General features: G+C 34.1%; 1 protein-coding gene across 1 annotated transcript; it reads right to left on the reverse strand.

Moving 5' to 3' along the window:
* Nucleotides 1-861: 861 nt before the first annotated feature.
* RBM46 (RNA binding motif protein 46) lies at nucleotides 862-17,144 on the reverse strand. The gene is made up of 4 exons (XM_015816561.1): nucleotides 16,994-17,144; nucleotides 15,516-15,983; nucleotides 11,627-12,409; nucleotides 862-1,061 (listed from the first exon to the last, which is right to left on the reverse strand). Exons 1-4 carry the CDS (start codon nucleotides 17,142-17,144, stop codon nucleotides 862-864), a joined length of 1,602 nt encoding a protein of 533 aa, XP_015672047.1.
* Nucleotides 17,145-17,377: the final 233 nt, after the last annotated feature.

The raw sequence follows: 17,377 nt of genomic DNA on the forward strand, positions 1-17,377 counted from the left end.
GGGCAATGGCACGTATGTCCACAGAGAGGGCTCCGAGTGCTGTCTCCGGCACGCGTGCCATAGGTTCGCCACCACTGAACTAGAGAATCAACTACATAATTCAGACACACAACTTTGTCTCTAAAGAAACATCTAAAATCCTGATCTTGTGGTGAGGGTTCAAATAGTGTTAGGTCTGCAAACTAGAGAAAATTTCATACTATTTTCTGTATTTGCCTATTGTTTGCTCATACCTAATTGCTATAGGAGAAAAAATAAACTTTGAAATTTATCAATATTTACTTTAAATATTAAAAAGGAATCCAAACTATTTTCACACAGCAAGATTTTAATGTCAAAATGACTGTATTTAAATAGGGAATTAAACACATGATATGAACATTAAAAACATTACAACGTGCAAATAGAACAATATTTTTAACAAATAAAATGTAACAATGTAAACAGTGGATTAATAAAACAAATATCATGCAACTAAAATATACAGTGTAATTTTAAAGGACCCCAAATATTTATATGTTTGGAATTAAGATTTCTGTTTTTTTTAAAAAAAATACTGTGCATCATTTCGTTACATAATACTTTTCTTTTCACCAAATACTCCTTTTCATCTCCAAAGAATGGATCCTTGATAACAAGATTACAACCAACAATTGCATGCATTTAAAATATTTTAAAGCTACTATTTAATGAGAAATTATTTTTTTAAAAAACATTTAAATGGGTTTTCTTATCTATAATTTATAAGCAATATGAAATAACCAAGCAAAAGCAATTGTACAAACCCAATTAAAACTAAAACTACATTATAGGTTTTTTTAAAAAAAAGTGTAATTTTTTTTTCATCCAGCTTTTTTGTCCTCAAAAGAAAGAGGCCTGACTGGAGATGTACAAACGCTGTCCAATATGGTTGCTATTAGCAAGCGGAATTGATGATGACAAGGGATAGCTTGGATAAGAATATGGTCTTGATGTATACGGTAAAACGCTGGTTGTTGCAGAAGAAAGCGTAGCACTAACAGGAGAAATGTTATTTATTGGATTTCGACAAAAATTGTACTCTGCAAAAGAAATTTATGCAGCATGAATATCAATTTCAAAAGAAAATTGGAGAATCATAATGGTCAGCATAATTCCCTCCAAATACTTCTTATTCTAAATCTTATTACTCAAAAACATAGGAATTATACTGCAGGCTACTACTACATAAATGCAATTTTTATCCCAGGCTTTTTAAATCTTCTGTATTAGGGTTGTGCCTTGTGGTAGTGCCTTGTTTTGATGAAATTTCACATGAAACACTCTTTGAAAGGTGAAACAATCCTTTCTAAAAGCAAAGCAAGTCATGCTATTTCATGTCAAGGTCTATGCAACAATTCCAATAGCTACAAGTGACTTCTGCAAATGCACTGTGCATACATGATCTAACTTTTCCATTCAGCGATTGGGAACAAAAACAGCATTTCCTCCTATGCAAAAGTAATTTCCAACTACTGGATTAAGTGTAAAATCTCAATGGGTTAATTGCACTGCATCCATTCCTCAACATAAGAAATTACACACTTCTGCAGGTGTACAGGTTTCACTAAGATTAGGTGCATCCATCTTGCATGTACCTCTCAAAAGAATGAATGTAAATATTTTAATATATGTTAATGTAGTGAATTAAATGTAGAACTTTTGTGATTCTTCACATAAGCTACTGGCTAAAATCCAGATAACTCTAAATGTTTCAATGAGAAAAAATGAAGAATTTGTGGCACCATTCTGTAACCTGATTAATTCCTATAATTTTTCTAATACATCCACTATTCTTACATAACTCAATTAATATTTGACAGTAAGACACTAAGTTACATATTTTAATAGGAAAAAAGCACTGAAAGCCAAGACAAGAAACTGATTGCAAATCTTGTTATAATATACAACAAAAAAATATTCTGCTCCAAGTAGCTACAGATATTTAACAATTATATAAGAATGGACTTATCATTTAAAACCTTGCAATTACATGAAATGAGTAGGATTCAACACCTTTTCCTTAGGAAAACCCAAGCCACTGATATTGATATAAAGGTAAAGTAAAGGTTTCCTCTGTCCAGTAGTGTCTGACTCTAGGGGGTGGTGCTCATTTCTGTTTCTTAACCGAGGAAGCCAGCATTGTCTGAAGACATTTCCATGGTCATGTGGTCGGCATGACTATACGCCAACGCACACGGAACGCTATTATCTTCCCACTGAAGTGGTATCTATTTATCTATTTGCATTTGCATGTTCTTGAACTGCTAGGAGGGCAGGAGCTGAGACAAGTAACGGGAGCTCACCCCATCGCGCAGTACTCAGGTATCGAACTCAGGTGTCAACTTTCCATCTGATGAGCTCAGAGTCTTTAACCACTGAGCCCCGTTTTTGATATATTTATATCTATATATTTAATTAAGTTATGTTTAATATGTTTGGACTGGAGGCATACATTCATTTCCTGGAAATAAATCTCACACAATTAGGGTTTATTTCTGAGTTGATATAATCAAAACTACATTATTGATCAATTTATGGTATGATAAATTTAAAAATCTTCACTTAAACTTTCAGTTACATCTTATATTTTGCACAAGCAAATGGGAATTATTTTCCTGCCACAATAATAATCTTTTAAAAAATAAGATTGTTTTAATCTTTGCCTTTAAGATTTCATATTTGTTAGCAATAAACTACTCAGAAAAAAGAAAGTGGCAGCATTTTTAGTCGTATTACATAGCCAATATTTAAAGACAGCAGTGAGGTTTTTTAGATCTAAAGCAGGGCTTTTAAAATTATTAAAATCTTTTCCAATACATGGGCATTGATATGCATAACATGCACTCCTTCACTTACAACCATTTGTCTAATAACTGTTTGAAATCAATTAATTGCCTTGCTTAGCAATGAAAATTTTGTGCCCAATTGTGGTCGTAAGTCACCTGTATTGCTCAATAAAAAGTTTTTTTTCCTAACAAATAACTACAGTACATCTTAAGATTACAGTGAGGTTGAAATAATAATTTCAATATAAGCCTAAATAAAACACTCTATTAAAATCATAGAATGAGCCTTTCATTCCATCATCAGACAATACAATACACTTAAACTGATTTGGCAGTTACATTCTAATATAAATAGTACATGGTTTACTGTAAGTGCTATATTGCAATAATTTTGCTGTTACTAAACTGAAAAGACTGTGTAAACATCTAATCAATCAAGAGAAAGTAAATAAACATTGTTGGAATATTCATGAGCAGGAAGAGTCATGTGGTAGCTCAGTCAGCAAATGTGTGTAAAGTGCTAATGAGTCTGTGCAAAAAGGGTATTGAGTTAGAAGCTGGAATTGGTTTCAGTTTCAGTCTCAGGTCTGTCTCTGCTGTAACAAGTCTTCATTGTGCTATGTTGCTGTAAAGAAGAATGTATGGTATTGTAAACATTTTGATATGAATATAAAGAGTTTATTTGAATCAGCTAAATGCAGTCAACTGTGAGAGCTTCTGATTTATTTTTCACCAACAGAGAAATTAAAATTCTCTAACAGGTCATGGGCCCAGAGCTTACTAAGGACTGCATTGTAATTTAAAGCTGGAAGAAATTGCCTGTGTTTAGAAAGTATAAGAACAAGGCAGAATTAGCAGAATGGCTGTAATGGAATTTAAGGAAAGCTCTGTGCCTCGTTTAGGCCACAAGAATTACATTATATGGGCTGTGAAGATGGAATGTTTGCTGAAAGCAAAAGAACTGGTATATTGTAGAAAATCCCCCACAAGTGTTTGCAGCTGCTGATCAGAAAAACCATGATCAAGCCATGGCTTATCTCATCTTAAATTTAGAAGATGAACAGTTTCTAAATGTTGCAAATCTAAAGACTGCAAAGGAAATTTGGCTGAAGTTGAGAGCTGTGCACGTGAATGTTTCTGCATGCAATATAGTGCAATTGTCAAGAAAACTTTACAGGGCCTGTTTGCAACCAGGTGAATCTGTGGAACAGCATTTGAATAAAATGCAAAGTTTATTTTTGGACTTAGAACAACGTGGGATTAAATTTCCTGAGTCACAAAAGGTTTTATTGGCGTTGAACAGTTTAGATAAAACCTGGGACAGTTTCTGCGATATTTGAGTGTAAAGAAGAACAAGACTTAAATTTAGAGGCTTTAAAGGCATGTTTGCTTAATGAAGAAGAAAAGCACAATTTCAGGAGTAGCCATGAGGAAGAGAAATTCCTGAGGAGGGGGTCCAGACTGCAAGTCTCCGGAGGAGAAGATCCAAGCACCAGGATATGAAATTGCAAAGCCTAATATGGTGTATAAATTAAACAAGGCTATTTATGGGCTGAAGCAGTCAGCCAGAAACTGGAATATCTGTTTAGATACTGCTTTAAAGGGTCTTGGATTTAAGAGTTGCAAAGCTGATAATTGTATATATACTGGACAGTTACAAGGAGGGAATTGTCTACTGTTATCATTTGTGGATGATCTTTGCTTCATCGCAAAGGATGCATTACAAGTCAAGGAATTTGCTGATAAATTAGGAAAGAAATTCTAATTAAAGAATTTGGGAGAAATAAAAAATTATCTCGGTGTAGAGATACAGAAAAATGAAAAAGGTGGTTATATTCTCAGTCAAAGGAGAAAAATTGAGCAGTTATTGGAGAAATATAATATGAAAGATTGCAATACTGCTCCCACACCCATGAGTACGGATTTTTATAATAGTTTAAGTGTGGACAAAGGTGAAGCCTGTGATCAAGAGATATATCACTCAGCAATAGGGAGTTTGTTATATCTATCACAGTGGTCCAGACCAGACATAGCTTGCGCAGTAAGCATTTTAAATCGTTTTACTGCTGCACCTACAAAGTTACATTGGATGGGTGTAAAGATATTTAAAGTGAACTATAAATTTGGGTCTTCAAATACAGATTACTGAGGAATTGAAATTAAAGTGTTATGTCGATAGTGACTATACAAATGGCATAAACACAAGGAAATCAAATTCTGGGATTATAATATTGTTTGGAGGGACTCTGATTGGATGGAAGTCCAGAAAACAAACAACTGTTGCTATTTCAACAGCGGAAGCAGAGTTTATTACTTTATCTGAATTGTGTTCTGAAGTAACATGATATGTACAGTTGTTGCAAGATTTAAATATTAATGTAAAAGAATCTGTAAAGGTATTTGAAGACAATGCTGCCTGTATAAAAATGGCAACTGGTGACAGGGTGAAGAACAGAAGTAAACATGTAGACATTAAGTATTGTAATGTCAGGGAAGCTGTAAAAGGAAAATTGATTAGTTTACATCATTGTTCTTCTGAGGATAATTTGGCAGACATGATGACTAAACCATTGGGTGGTGTTCACTATGGAAAATGTATTAAGTCAATAGGACTGATATCTCTTCCTGTCATGAAGGGAGGAGTGTTGGAATATTCATGAGCAGGAAGAGTCATGTGGTAGTTCAGTCAGCCAATGTGAGTAAAGTGCTAATGAGTCTGTGCAAAAAGGGTATTGAGTTAGAAGCTGGAATTGGTTTCAGTTTCAGTCTCAGGTCTGTCTCTGCTGTAACAAGTCTTCATTGTGCTATGTTGCTGTAAAGAAGAATGTATGGTATTGTAAACATTTTGATATGAATATAAAGAGTTTATTTGTATCAGCTAAATGCAGTCAACTGTGAGAGCTTCTGATTTATTTTTCACCAACAGAGAAATTAAAATTCTCTAACAAACATCAACATAACATCTATTTTATAAAAATTCAATATTAAGAATTCAGCATCTGAGATATTCTTTCTGCTTTTTTGCTACTTTTAAGGTTAAAGAACTGATTATATATAATTAGGCTAGATTAGTTAGGTTAAATAAGTTACTAAATGTTTTAATTTCTAATTTGATTCTTGAACCTTGTATTTTCCAAAGTTTTTTTCCACTCAAACATAAATTTCACATCTAATAAACCACAGCACAATATTATATAATGTGTAGCATTTATAAAAGCATTACGTATAAGCATAACGTCAAAAGTAAGATAAAAATATGGACAATGAAGAGTAATCTGAATTTGCTAGGTGAAATTTTAAAAACAAAATATTCAGTAAAAGCTATAGGAATAAAATTATTTCCATCTTTTTCTTATAGGAAATTCTGATCATTTTTAAAGAAAATTCTGACAGTATATTTCTATAAATATAGTCACATTATTTTGTCAACAATTTAGCATACATCCTTATTCTCTTAACTACAGTTGACTTTGAAAATTTGAACATTATAATTTTGAATATGCAATGCTTACAATATAAACTGCATTATCTAACAGTTTATACTATTCTATCAATGTCAAATACAGTATCAAAAAATTGTTGAGTTAAACCAAGCACCAATTTTACTCATGTTTGCTTCACTTAAGTTACTTACCTATTTATGTTGTCCAAATTTTCCTACGCTGGTCCAGACTGGAGAGGTTATGTACCCTTTCTGCAAGTGGTGGAGACAGAATGTAACACTCTTCAAAGATGATGTTAATCCTCATTGAAGTGTTTGGAATTCTGGGACTGACTTAACTCCAGTAGTCCATACTATATATTTGTTCTTTTTATGTATATATAATTCTTTAGTTAAAACTGTGTTAAGAGAGCATTAATGTTGCAGACACATTATGTTTTTAATCATCTTGCTATGGAAGAGGTTACAAACCATACCAAACCAAAGCATTCATTATGCTTTTTTGTATTATGCTGGCATTATAAAGTAACATATGTACAGATATACAGGTTTAGAATATAAGACTGAAGTTAAATGTTGCAGATATATTTTCATTTCGCTTTATACAAAATCATTAAGAGTCCTGAACATTTTAATATTCTATTCTGATTTCTGAAAAATCAAAATAAGTTGTTTTTAAAATATGACTGAAGATTTTTTTCACCTAATACGGATTTCTCATAATGTAAATCACAATATTATTTTGTATGTAAAGTGTAGAGATTTTATTAAAAAATAATGTAGAATATTTTTTTACAATTAAACAGTCAACTTTACAAAGTCAACATTTTCACAGCTAATTATTGTAAAATCATATTAGTAAGCACTATGAGAAGGTTTAATAGTCATTTCCTTTTTAATCATATCCTTTTTTTTAAAGATAGTTTTGGAATCAGGATACAACTGCCAAATAAAAAGTTACCATAAAAATCTATGCAATGTCCTAAGAAAAACATTGTTTATTAAAAGCTTATTATATTTCAGTATTTTATATTATTATAATTATATTATTAGTATGTCTGATGTATAATTTTTGTAAGTATAAAAGATCAATGGGAAAATAGCATATTAATATGTGAGACTAGTTTATAATTGTTGGAAATAATAAAGTACTTTTTAACAGAAGCAAAAAAGCAACAAATGTAACTTGTTTTTCAGAATGGTATTAATAAATATTAAAAGAGTTTAACATCAAATATAGCTTATTCAAAAAGCCACATTTAAATTAACCATAACTTATCAATAATAAGACCAGTCCATGGGATTTTTCCAATTGCTAGAAGACAGTAGATATCTCCCATCATTCAAGAAAGACTGATGATCAAGATTAAAACAAAATGAAAACTTAAATTTTAGCAACGCATTGTTTCAGTATATTTCAGTTTAATATTTTAACATATTACTGTAAGAACTCTACTTGTCAGAAAGAAATTAGCAGTAAGTTCCAATAAAAAGAAATAAAGCTGTAACCTAATTTTATAAATTTAAGTTGTGATTTTATCAATATACATTCGTATTTAATATGTAAGACAAGTTTCACATTTTCATTTTAAAAAAACTCAGCCTCTTTCAGTTTTGATATGCATTGAAGAACTTCCAGTTCCCCTTTAACTGCACTTTTATCAGGAGTTTCTTAGACAATATACATTTTAATCACATATCCTTCTTGTGCTTTATAGTATCTCCATGAATAAATATATTCTGGCTATAGTTCATTTTCAAACTTCTTCCTCATCATTTTTCCTAAACAATTGGACCTATTTGAGAATTTTTTCCACATTAATTTTTTCTTCATTAAATTTCATTGATGTATAGTGAGGGAAAAAATTATTTGATCCCCTGCTGATTTTGTACGTTTATCCACTGACAAAGAAATGATCAGTCTATAATTGTAATGGTAGGTTTATTTTAATAGTGACAGACAGAATAACAAAAAAATCCAAAAAAGTTATATGTTGATTTACATTTTAATGAGTGAAATAAATATTTGATCCCCTATCAATCAGCAAGATTTCTGGCTCCCAGCCAGGTGTCTTTTATACAGGTAACGAGCTGAGATTAGGAGCATTCTCTTAAAGGGAGTGCCCCTAATCTCAGCTTGTTACCTGTATAAAAGACACCTGTCCACAGAAGCAATCGATCAATCAGATTCCAAATTCTCCACCATGGCCAAGACCAAAGGATGTCAGGGACAAGATTGTCCCTACGCAAGGCTGGAATGGGCTACAAGACTATCGCCAAGCAGCTTGGTGAGAAGGTCACAACAGTTGATGTGATTATTCGCAAATGGAAGAAACACAAAATAACTGTCAATATCTCTTGATCTGGAGCTCCATGCAAGATCTCATCTCGTGGAGTTTCAATGATAATGAGAATGGTGAGGAATCAGCCCAGAACTACACGGAAGGATCTTGTCAATGATCTCAAGGCAGCTGGGACCATAGTCAATAAGAAAACAATTGGCAACAAACTATGCTGTGAAGGACTAAAATCCTGCAGCGCCCGCAAGGTCCCTCTGCTTTCTTGAGCACATGTACAGGCCCCGTCTGAAGTTTGCCAATGAACATCTGAATGATTCAGAGGAGAACTGGGTGAAAGTGTTGTAATCAGATGAGACCAAAGTTGAGCCTTTTGGCATCAACTCAACTCGCCGTGTTTGGAGGAGGAATGCTAACTATGACCCCAAGAATGCTGCCTATGACCACCGTCAAACATGGAGGTGAAAACATTATGCTTTGGGGTGTTTTTCTGCTAAGGAGACAGGACAACTTCACCGCATCAAAGGGATGATGGATGGGGCCATGTACCGTCAAATCTTGGGTGAGAATCTCTTTCCCTCAGCCAGGGCATTGAAAATGGGTTGTGGATGGGTATTCCAGCATGATAATGACCCAAAAAACACAGCCAAGACAACAAAGGAGTGGCTCAAAAAGAAGCACATTAAGGTCCTGGAGTGGCCTAGCCAGTCTCCAGACTTTAATCCCATAGAAAATCTGTGGAGAGAGCTGAAGGTTCGAGCTGCCAAACATCAGCCTCGAAACCTTAATGATTTGAAGAGGATCTGCAAAGAGTGGGACAAAATCCCTCCTGTGTGCAAACCTGTTGGCCAGCTACAAGAAATGTCTGACCTCTGTGATTGCCAACAAAGGTTTTGCCACCAAGTACTCAGTCATGTTTTGCGAAGAGGTCAAATACTTATTTCACTCATTAAAATGCAAATCAATTTATAACTTTTTTGAGATGCATTTTTCTGGATTTTTGTTGTTGTTATTCTATCACTATTAAAATAAACCTAGCATTACAATTATAGACTGATCATTTATTTGTCTGCAGGGGTGGGGAGTCTTAAAATTTAAAAATCCACCCTTCTTTGCTGCACAAAGGAAATCAATCCATCTCTCTTAAATATCAAACACAATCTATTATCACTTATAAATTAAGTAGTATTTACAAAAACAAAACTAATTAAGGATTACCTCCAGTTCTATCCATTTTACTAGGCAGCATAATAAATGAAACAATGAGCTAAAATACACAGCTATAAAGTAGCATAAGCAAATGGCAGTGTTTCTATATTATTTTTATTGATTTTTCAGCAAAAACCTTTTCTCATAAATATCCAGGGTATATCAATATTCATATTTCACATATTTACTATATGAAATAGCAAGCTTGTTATTTCCCATCTACCAGATGTACTTGATCAAAAAAGTTGAAAATAGCCTGCCTTTGGATGATTTCAAAAGGAAGACACAAATTATTTATTTTAGTGTGCTATGGCCCACAATGTTTCAGAACTCCAGGCATGACTGAAATTGAGAACATGCTATTCTACTTATAATTATGATTTATGGCTCAATGTGATGTAATCTCAACTAAATATATTTATACATTTAAAACTCTTATATTTAACACTTGCTTTCAGTTGTTTGACATTTTATGGGCAGAATGAGCAAACTGGAGGATGAAGAGATCACACTTTTTTGTTTTACATAAATTGCATTATCACACTAAACCAGGGGTGTCAAACTGCTGGCCTGTGGGCAGGTTGCATCATGCGGAGGCTGCACCCACCCCAGCTCCAGCAATGCGAAAAAAGTCACGATACATTGTGACATGTCACGTGACACGGCAAGTTTGACACCCATGCACTAAACTATCTGATGATAGTAGAGTACATGAAAAACAAAATCTTCAATTGATAATGAATCACATACTGCAGTATATTCAGATGTTTTAGGCTTAGTATGATGTGAAAATCCAGCTTGAGAAATCAAGGGAGTTGCCACAAGAAAGTGTCTTTTCAAGAAAAATATAACTGACTACTACAAAAATTGAGAGGTACAATGACTCAGTGGCTTAAAAGACACCAGAGGTCTATATTCATACCACTGGGATAGAATGATAAAGTGAGCTACTATCACTTGCCACAGCTCCTGCCAACCTAGCAGTTCGAAAGCATGTAAATGCAAGTAAATAGGTACCACTTCAGTGGGAAGATAGCAGCATTCCAAGTTTCGTCATACACTTTGCACTGCAGCGTGAAGTCATGCTGGCCACATGACTGTGGAAATGTCTTTGGACAGTGCTGGATCAATGCCTTAAAGAAATGGAGATGAGTACCACCCCCTCGTCAGCTACAACTAGCGGAATAAAACCCACAGGAACTCCTTTACTTATCACCACAAAAATTAGAATGTTTCCATCCCTTTTCTGTTAAGAAACTAAGAAGTTTTTAAAGGTTACTACCTTGTAGACTTATTTCAAAGGTAATTAAAAAAGGAGATACAAATTTTATATTGTAATTAACATAAGTGAAATTTAATTTTCTTAAAACCATAAGGAAAAAAAATTTAAATAGGTATGTAAATCAATTCCCAAACATTGCTTCTTACTTTTTCTATTGAACCTTTTTAATGATATTTTTAAATAGAAAAAGATATTACAGAGATCTAAATTAACTGCCACTGCCTTTTCAATAGCACTAGAAAGAATATCTCCATGTTAAATAACTTAAAGGCAAAGAATCCATGGATTGATAGAAGCAAACTGTATATCTAAAGTAATTTTTAAAATATTAATTCTCTATATTTGTTCTAAAAGAATTTTTTTTTAAAGTAATTAGCATGATGTGGCTTGCTTAATAAGAAAGTTAAAAACACTATCTCTACTGTATATACACACACACATTTGAATGAGAGAAAAACTTGAAATACCGCAAATGTTTCTGAAGAAGCTGCCTACTAAGTGAAGCGGGCAGTTTAGATATGTTATGCCTAAATAATAATAATTAAGTACTACGATGATTAAAATTAAAACCAAAGTTTTAAAAACTTACCCAAGTGCATGAGTGCAAAATGTGCTGCTAGCTCTTTTGCATCTTCTACTGTTGTGCAGAGTTTGTCTGGCATAAAATAACTCTGGGATCCATTTGCAACTGCAGGAATAACAATCTTATATACCAGCAAAATTTTTCCATCTTGACTTGTAGTCGAATACAAATAATATTCTGGAGGTGCCCAGTTATTTTTGTTGCAGTAATAATCTAACTGCATCACAGCAGAACTAAAATGACTAGATTTTAAAGAGTACATGCTAATTGGAGTAAGTTTTGTTCCTGGAAAAAATGGGTAAGTGCACCTTTCAATTTCAGGAGGACTTGGACTATTATGCCCATTGAGGCGTACTGGAAGATTTGCTGGTTTTGTTAGTGATTTCTGATGACCATCTTCTTTGCTTGTAAAGACTAAAAGATTTTCAGAATTGGGGCTAATTTGGCCATTAAGATGTTGTCTCCAAGTGCTTTCTTTGTTTACTGGCTTGGCTAATGTTACCTCAATGCTAGCACCATCAATACATTTTCCGTTCATAACTGACATAGAAGCAACTGCATCATCTCGGTTGAAAAAATGAATAAAAGCATAATCTCTAAGTTTCTTTACCCGTTCAATAGCTCCAGGTTTAAATTTGTTAAACTCAGCCTTAATTGTTTCTTCTGTGGTTGACATCATTAAGTTTCTAACATACAGTACTTTTACTCTCTGCATTGTTTCTTCATCTACTTCTTTTTCTGGATCTGCCCAATCTACTTGAATAGTGTGGCCCCATAACTGGAAAGTTCCTACCAAAAAAAAAAAAAAATCTTCATCAGAAGTAGTTTTGCTCCCCTTTCCAAGTTTCAAAGAAAGAAACCCAACAGGACAGATTACAATTACTTAAAAGAATTTTTAAAAAAACCATATTCTGAACAAAACAGAAGATACAGTAAATTCCAATTAAGTTTAAATGCCAAGAATAAGGGAATACATTTTAAAATAAGTTATCTTAAGAAATTAATGGAAATAAAGTTTTCTAACAGAAATCTTATGGTAATAAATTTTATGGCATTAACTTAGCGGTACTCAGACTGTGTGGTGCTGTGTCCCATATTAGATTTCCATGAATTATAAAGTATCAATAATTGCTGGAAAAACAAGCTTTCTCCAGTTATGTATAGCTTTTTGCAATGCACTCTAGAAACTTAAATTGCTGGTTTTGAAAATTCCTAGTAGCTAGTAGCTTACTGGCAGTGTTGCAATCTGAACTCATTAAATGGAAGCAAGGCAAACTGGGAAAAGCCTGCTGCTGAGTTCTTAGTGTTTTCTAAGCTTGTTTGTTTGCTTGCAGACATTTTATTACCCAACATCATCAGTGCTAGTAAGTGTATACAGTAATTTGCTTGTGGGGAACAAACCTACACTTTCTAGCATTGATGTTACTTACTCAGATAAGGAAAGATATGCAAGCAAATAACCAGTCTCAGAGATCACCAAGGACTCCACAGGTAAACCCTGAGCTACATATATTTGATTCTGTTGAAGATTTGCTGCTGAACCTTCACTCCTAGGAAAACCAACTGGATTTCAAGGGTATGGCAGCTGGCAAAACAGTTCTTGAAAAATGTCATGATGAAACACCCTAAAATACATTTTGCCCTTTTCGTTCAATTCTCTCCTGCCAAGTTCTTGCTTGGTAACATCTCCTCCTCCACAAAAGAAACCTTTAAAGCAAAGCAATGGGGAAGCATTTTAAAGAGCAAGAGGTGAAGAAAAAAGTGAGTGAAAGTAGGTGGAAAATAAGCTAGAAATAATGCGAGTTGAGGTAAATTTGGAAGTTGGGAATTTGCCACTTGCTGTCCTGACACTTTTATTAATCTGGATTCCTGATCAGTGGTTCTTGTAGACTTAAACCATATTGACACAACTCTAAGACAGAATGCAAATATGGACATTATAATCCCTGCCCTGCCTGAAGAGCTTTACAACATGCCTAGTTTAGTGAAGGAAAAGTGACTGGAATAGGACTACTTAGCATCAGAGGTGACTGAGGTGCTAATACAGCACATGACAAGACAGCTTCTCCTGGCTTGCTGGTTATTTAGACTTAGAATAGAGCTGGAAGGGACCTTGGAGGTCTTCTAGTCCAGCCCCGTTCAAGCAAGAGAACCTATACCATTTCAGACAAGTGACTGTCTAGTCTCTTGTTAAAAACCTCCAGTGATGGAGTGCCCATGATTTCTGAAGGCAAGCTGTTCCACTGGTTAATTGTCCTCACTGTTAGGAAGTTTCACCTTAATTCCAGGTTGTTTCTCTCTTTGATTAGTTTCCAACCATTGTTTCTTGTCCTGCCTTCTGGTGCTTTGGTGAATAACATGACCCCCTCTTCTTTGTGGCAGCCCCTCAAATACTAGAACACTGCTATCAGGTCTCCCCTATTTCTTTTCTTTAGACTAGCCAAACCCAAGTCCTGCAGCCATTCTTCGTATGTTTTAGTCTCCAGGCTTCTGATCATCTTACTTGCTCTTCTCTGATTTTTTTTTCCAAACTCTCAACATCTCTTTTGTGATATGGTGACCAAAATTGGCTGCAGTATTCCAGGTGTGGTCTTACTAAGGTTTTATAAAGCGGTACTAATACCTCACGTGATCTTGATTCTATGGCTCTGTTTATACAATCCAGGATTGTATTAACTTTTTTGGCTGCTGCTGCACACTGCTGGCTCATGGTTAAGTAATCGTCCACTAGGACTTCAAGGTCCCTCTCAGTTACTGTTTTTAAGCCAGATCTTCCAGTAATATAGAGCATTATATTATGTTAAGGCTCTTGAACAAGGTCAGGCTACTACTCCTTTCCTGGCTGTAGCAGTTGTCCAATAACAGTACTACAAGCACTTATATAAGATATGTTGCTTTTACCAGCAATTACTCAGTTTTGTGTTGCACTCTTCCTTGTCTTGAGCAGGTACTCTTCTAATGCCCACTGGTCATATGCCATATGGGTATTTTCTCTCTTACCTTAAGAGCTGGCACTCTAGAGACAGAGTACACCCTGCCTGCCTGCCTTTTAGCCCATCAAAAACATATATGAACTGCACCTGCAAAATTGCTTACAAAATATCAACTAATTAGATAAAATATCAAGTCAAATAGAGATTGAAGTAAGTGGTTTATGACATAAGATTGATTTTTGCCATCTTATTTCTAAAACTATTCATTTTCCTATACCATGAGCTCAGAGCACAACTGTTTTAAAAAGTCTATTAAAACATTGAACATTCAGGCTTTTACCAAAAAAATAAGTTGATTGACTCTACTGTAACCCAAATACAATTAAACATGAAATTAAGTTTGTACCATGAATAAGGGGCTGAATCCATATAATCTCACTGCAGCTAAAAAAGGTAATCCAGAAAAGAGGAATGGTCCATGACTGAATTAACAGTAAAAATACCATGCATCATATCATTAACCATCTTGGCTAATTTGCCAAATTCTAAACCATGCTTTCCTATTAACCCTCTAGGTTAACACAAACATAGATCATGATAGTTGATCATGCACAGATGTCATCTATAACTTCCACCATCTTTACAAAAAAATACATCTCTGCTGTACAGCAAGTGAAATTTGCCTATTTACCGTCAAATTAAGACTATTCACTTTTAAAACAACAATATACAAATATCTACATTTGGTAGAAAACAGAAGGTACTTCCAATTTTAACAATAAAGGTACTAGGAAAAAAGGACTGCAAAAGAGAAATCTATAACCCGAGGATAGCATAATACACTTCAGCCATGTTTATTTTTCTCAATATTGAATACCGAATAGCTTTTACCATAACTTAAACATACATGTTCTTAACAAGAATACTATTAAACCTTCTATGTGAAGAATGGACATATTTACCAGGAATTAATTTTCTCCTTGCCATAGCTGCAGCTCTGTGGGATTCATATTCTACAAAGGCAAACCCACGATTTTTTGTCTTGTCCGTTGCACTTGGATACACAAGAACATCTACAACACCTTCAGTGACTTTTTTCATTTCATCCAAGATTTCTTCTTTCTTCTTTTCCTTTGGAATGGCTCCAATGAATAGTCTGCAGTTATCCAAGCTTATACAAACACCAATGAATTTTCCAGGACGAATCTCATAATTATTAAGGGTCTTAATGGCAAACTGAGCTTCCTCTTTTGTTGTATACATTACAAAAGCATATCCACGATTCTCACCACTAAATTCCATCATCAATCTAAATTCATAAATCTTTCCAGCTCTTTCAAAAATAGGAACTAATTCATCCTCATATATATCACGAGGAATTTTTCCCACAAAAACTTCACAGCCTCGGGGTGGTGGAGGGCCTTCCCAACCTTAAAAAACAAATTCAGCACATTTGTATTAATTGATACTAAGAAAAAAATCCTGGCCAATTATTTATCATATTATTTCACTGTCTTTTACCTTAAAACAATTTCGGAGGTTTTCATGTAATATCCAACAGATTATACAAACTAAGATGCTAATGCACTCTACAAATACTGATTGTCCATCAGTTCTCCATTAGACATGGCTTGTATTATCTGGTCTAAATTTATTTCTATTTAAACAAAGACCCATTGTTTTGATTTAAATTTAGTCCTAAATACGAATAATGAGGAATATAGCCTTATCATACTTGGTTCAACTGGAATACCTAAAATTAAGTAAAATATTTTAACTTAACAGGGAATTGTCATATTGTAAAGAAATGCAATGTGCACTCCCATGGTTATTCAGTACAGATATGCAAAACATGAAAAAAAATTCTGTGTTACTGAATAATCTATTCTGAACATGCCTGGCTGGGGGGGGGGTTTCTGGTCTATATGTGAAATGAAATGGGTCTGTTTTGTTCTAGACAGAAGTGATGATGGGACAGCAGAGAAAAAGCCAAGGATATCAGCAGCTTACGAAGATAAGGGGACAATAGAAGGGAACACTTGGGCAAAACACTTAGGAAGCAATGGGAGGAAAGCCAGTGAGACACTACTGGGTTAAGCTGGCAGTTGAGAAGTGGGAAGGAAGAAATAGTGCCAGGAAGATAGGTAATTTGATGGAGTATGCCACACTGGGAATTATGAAGGACATAGAGTACAATGTACACTCATACCTGCCCCACCTGGATTTTGATTCTAGCAACCATAGCTAACCTGAAATGGTTCAGCAGAATATTTGAAATTAAATGATTTGAGTTTGGGGGGGAGGGGAGAATTCTCCATTTCACACATACCTTAACCAAAGCTAGGCTACTACTTAGGCAATAATACGTTTTGTGCATATTAATTATTTTTCTATTATTTTTCCAAAACTAATATTTTGAAATGAAGCAATAATTAAATACCTGGTGGAGGTCCACCAAATTTTCGTTGTCCATTTTCTTGAACCATATTATAACCTGTCTTCTCCATAAGAGCCAATAAGGCAGCTTCATTCTGAGTACGAGATCTAACTTTATTACATCCATTTATTACATCTATGTGTTCTTCATTCATTTCTGTAACATCTTAAAGAGAACCAATAGTAGTTATTATATACATGGAACACATTCCTTAGAAAACAGTTCTTACCATGAAAATCAAACATTTACATGTATAAATAATTTGATATTAACTTCAAAGAAAAGTAAAGCTATACCTGTATAGAGTAGCAAAAGTTTCTGAAGGTGATTTATTAAATATTGATTTTGATTACATAGGTTTTCTACATGTACAGTATGGTTTATTTC

The sequence above is a fragment of the Protobothrops mucrosquamatus genome, unplaced genomic scaffold, assembly GCF_001527695.2.
Source record: "Protobothrops mucrosquamatus isolate PMUCROS unplaced genomic scaffold, P.Mucros_1.0 scaffold464, whole genome shotgun sequence".
NCBI lineage: Eukaryota > Metazoa > Chordata > Lepidosauria > Squamata > Viperidae > Protobothrops > Protobothrops mucrosquamatus.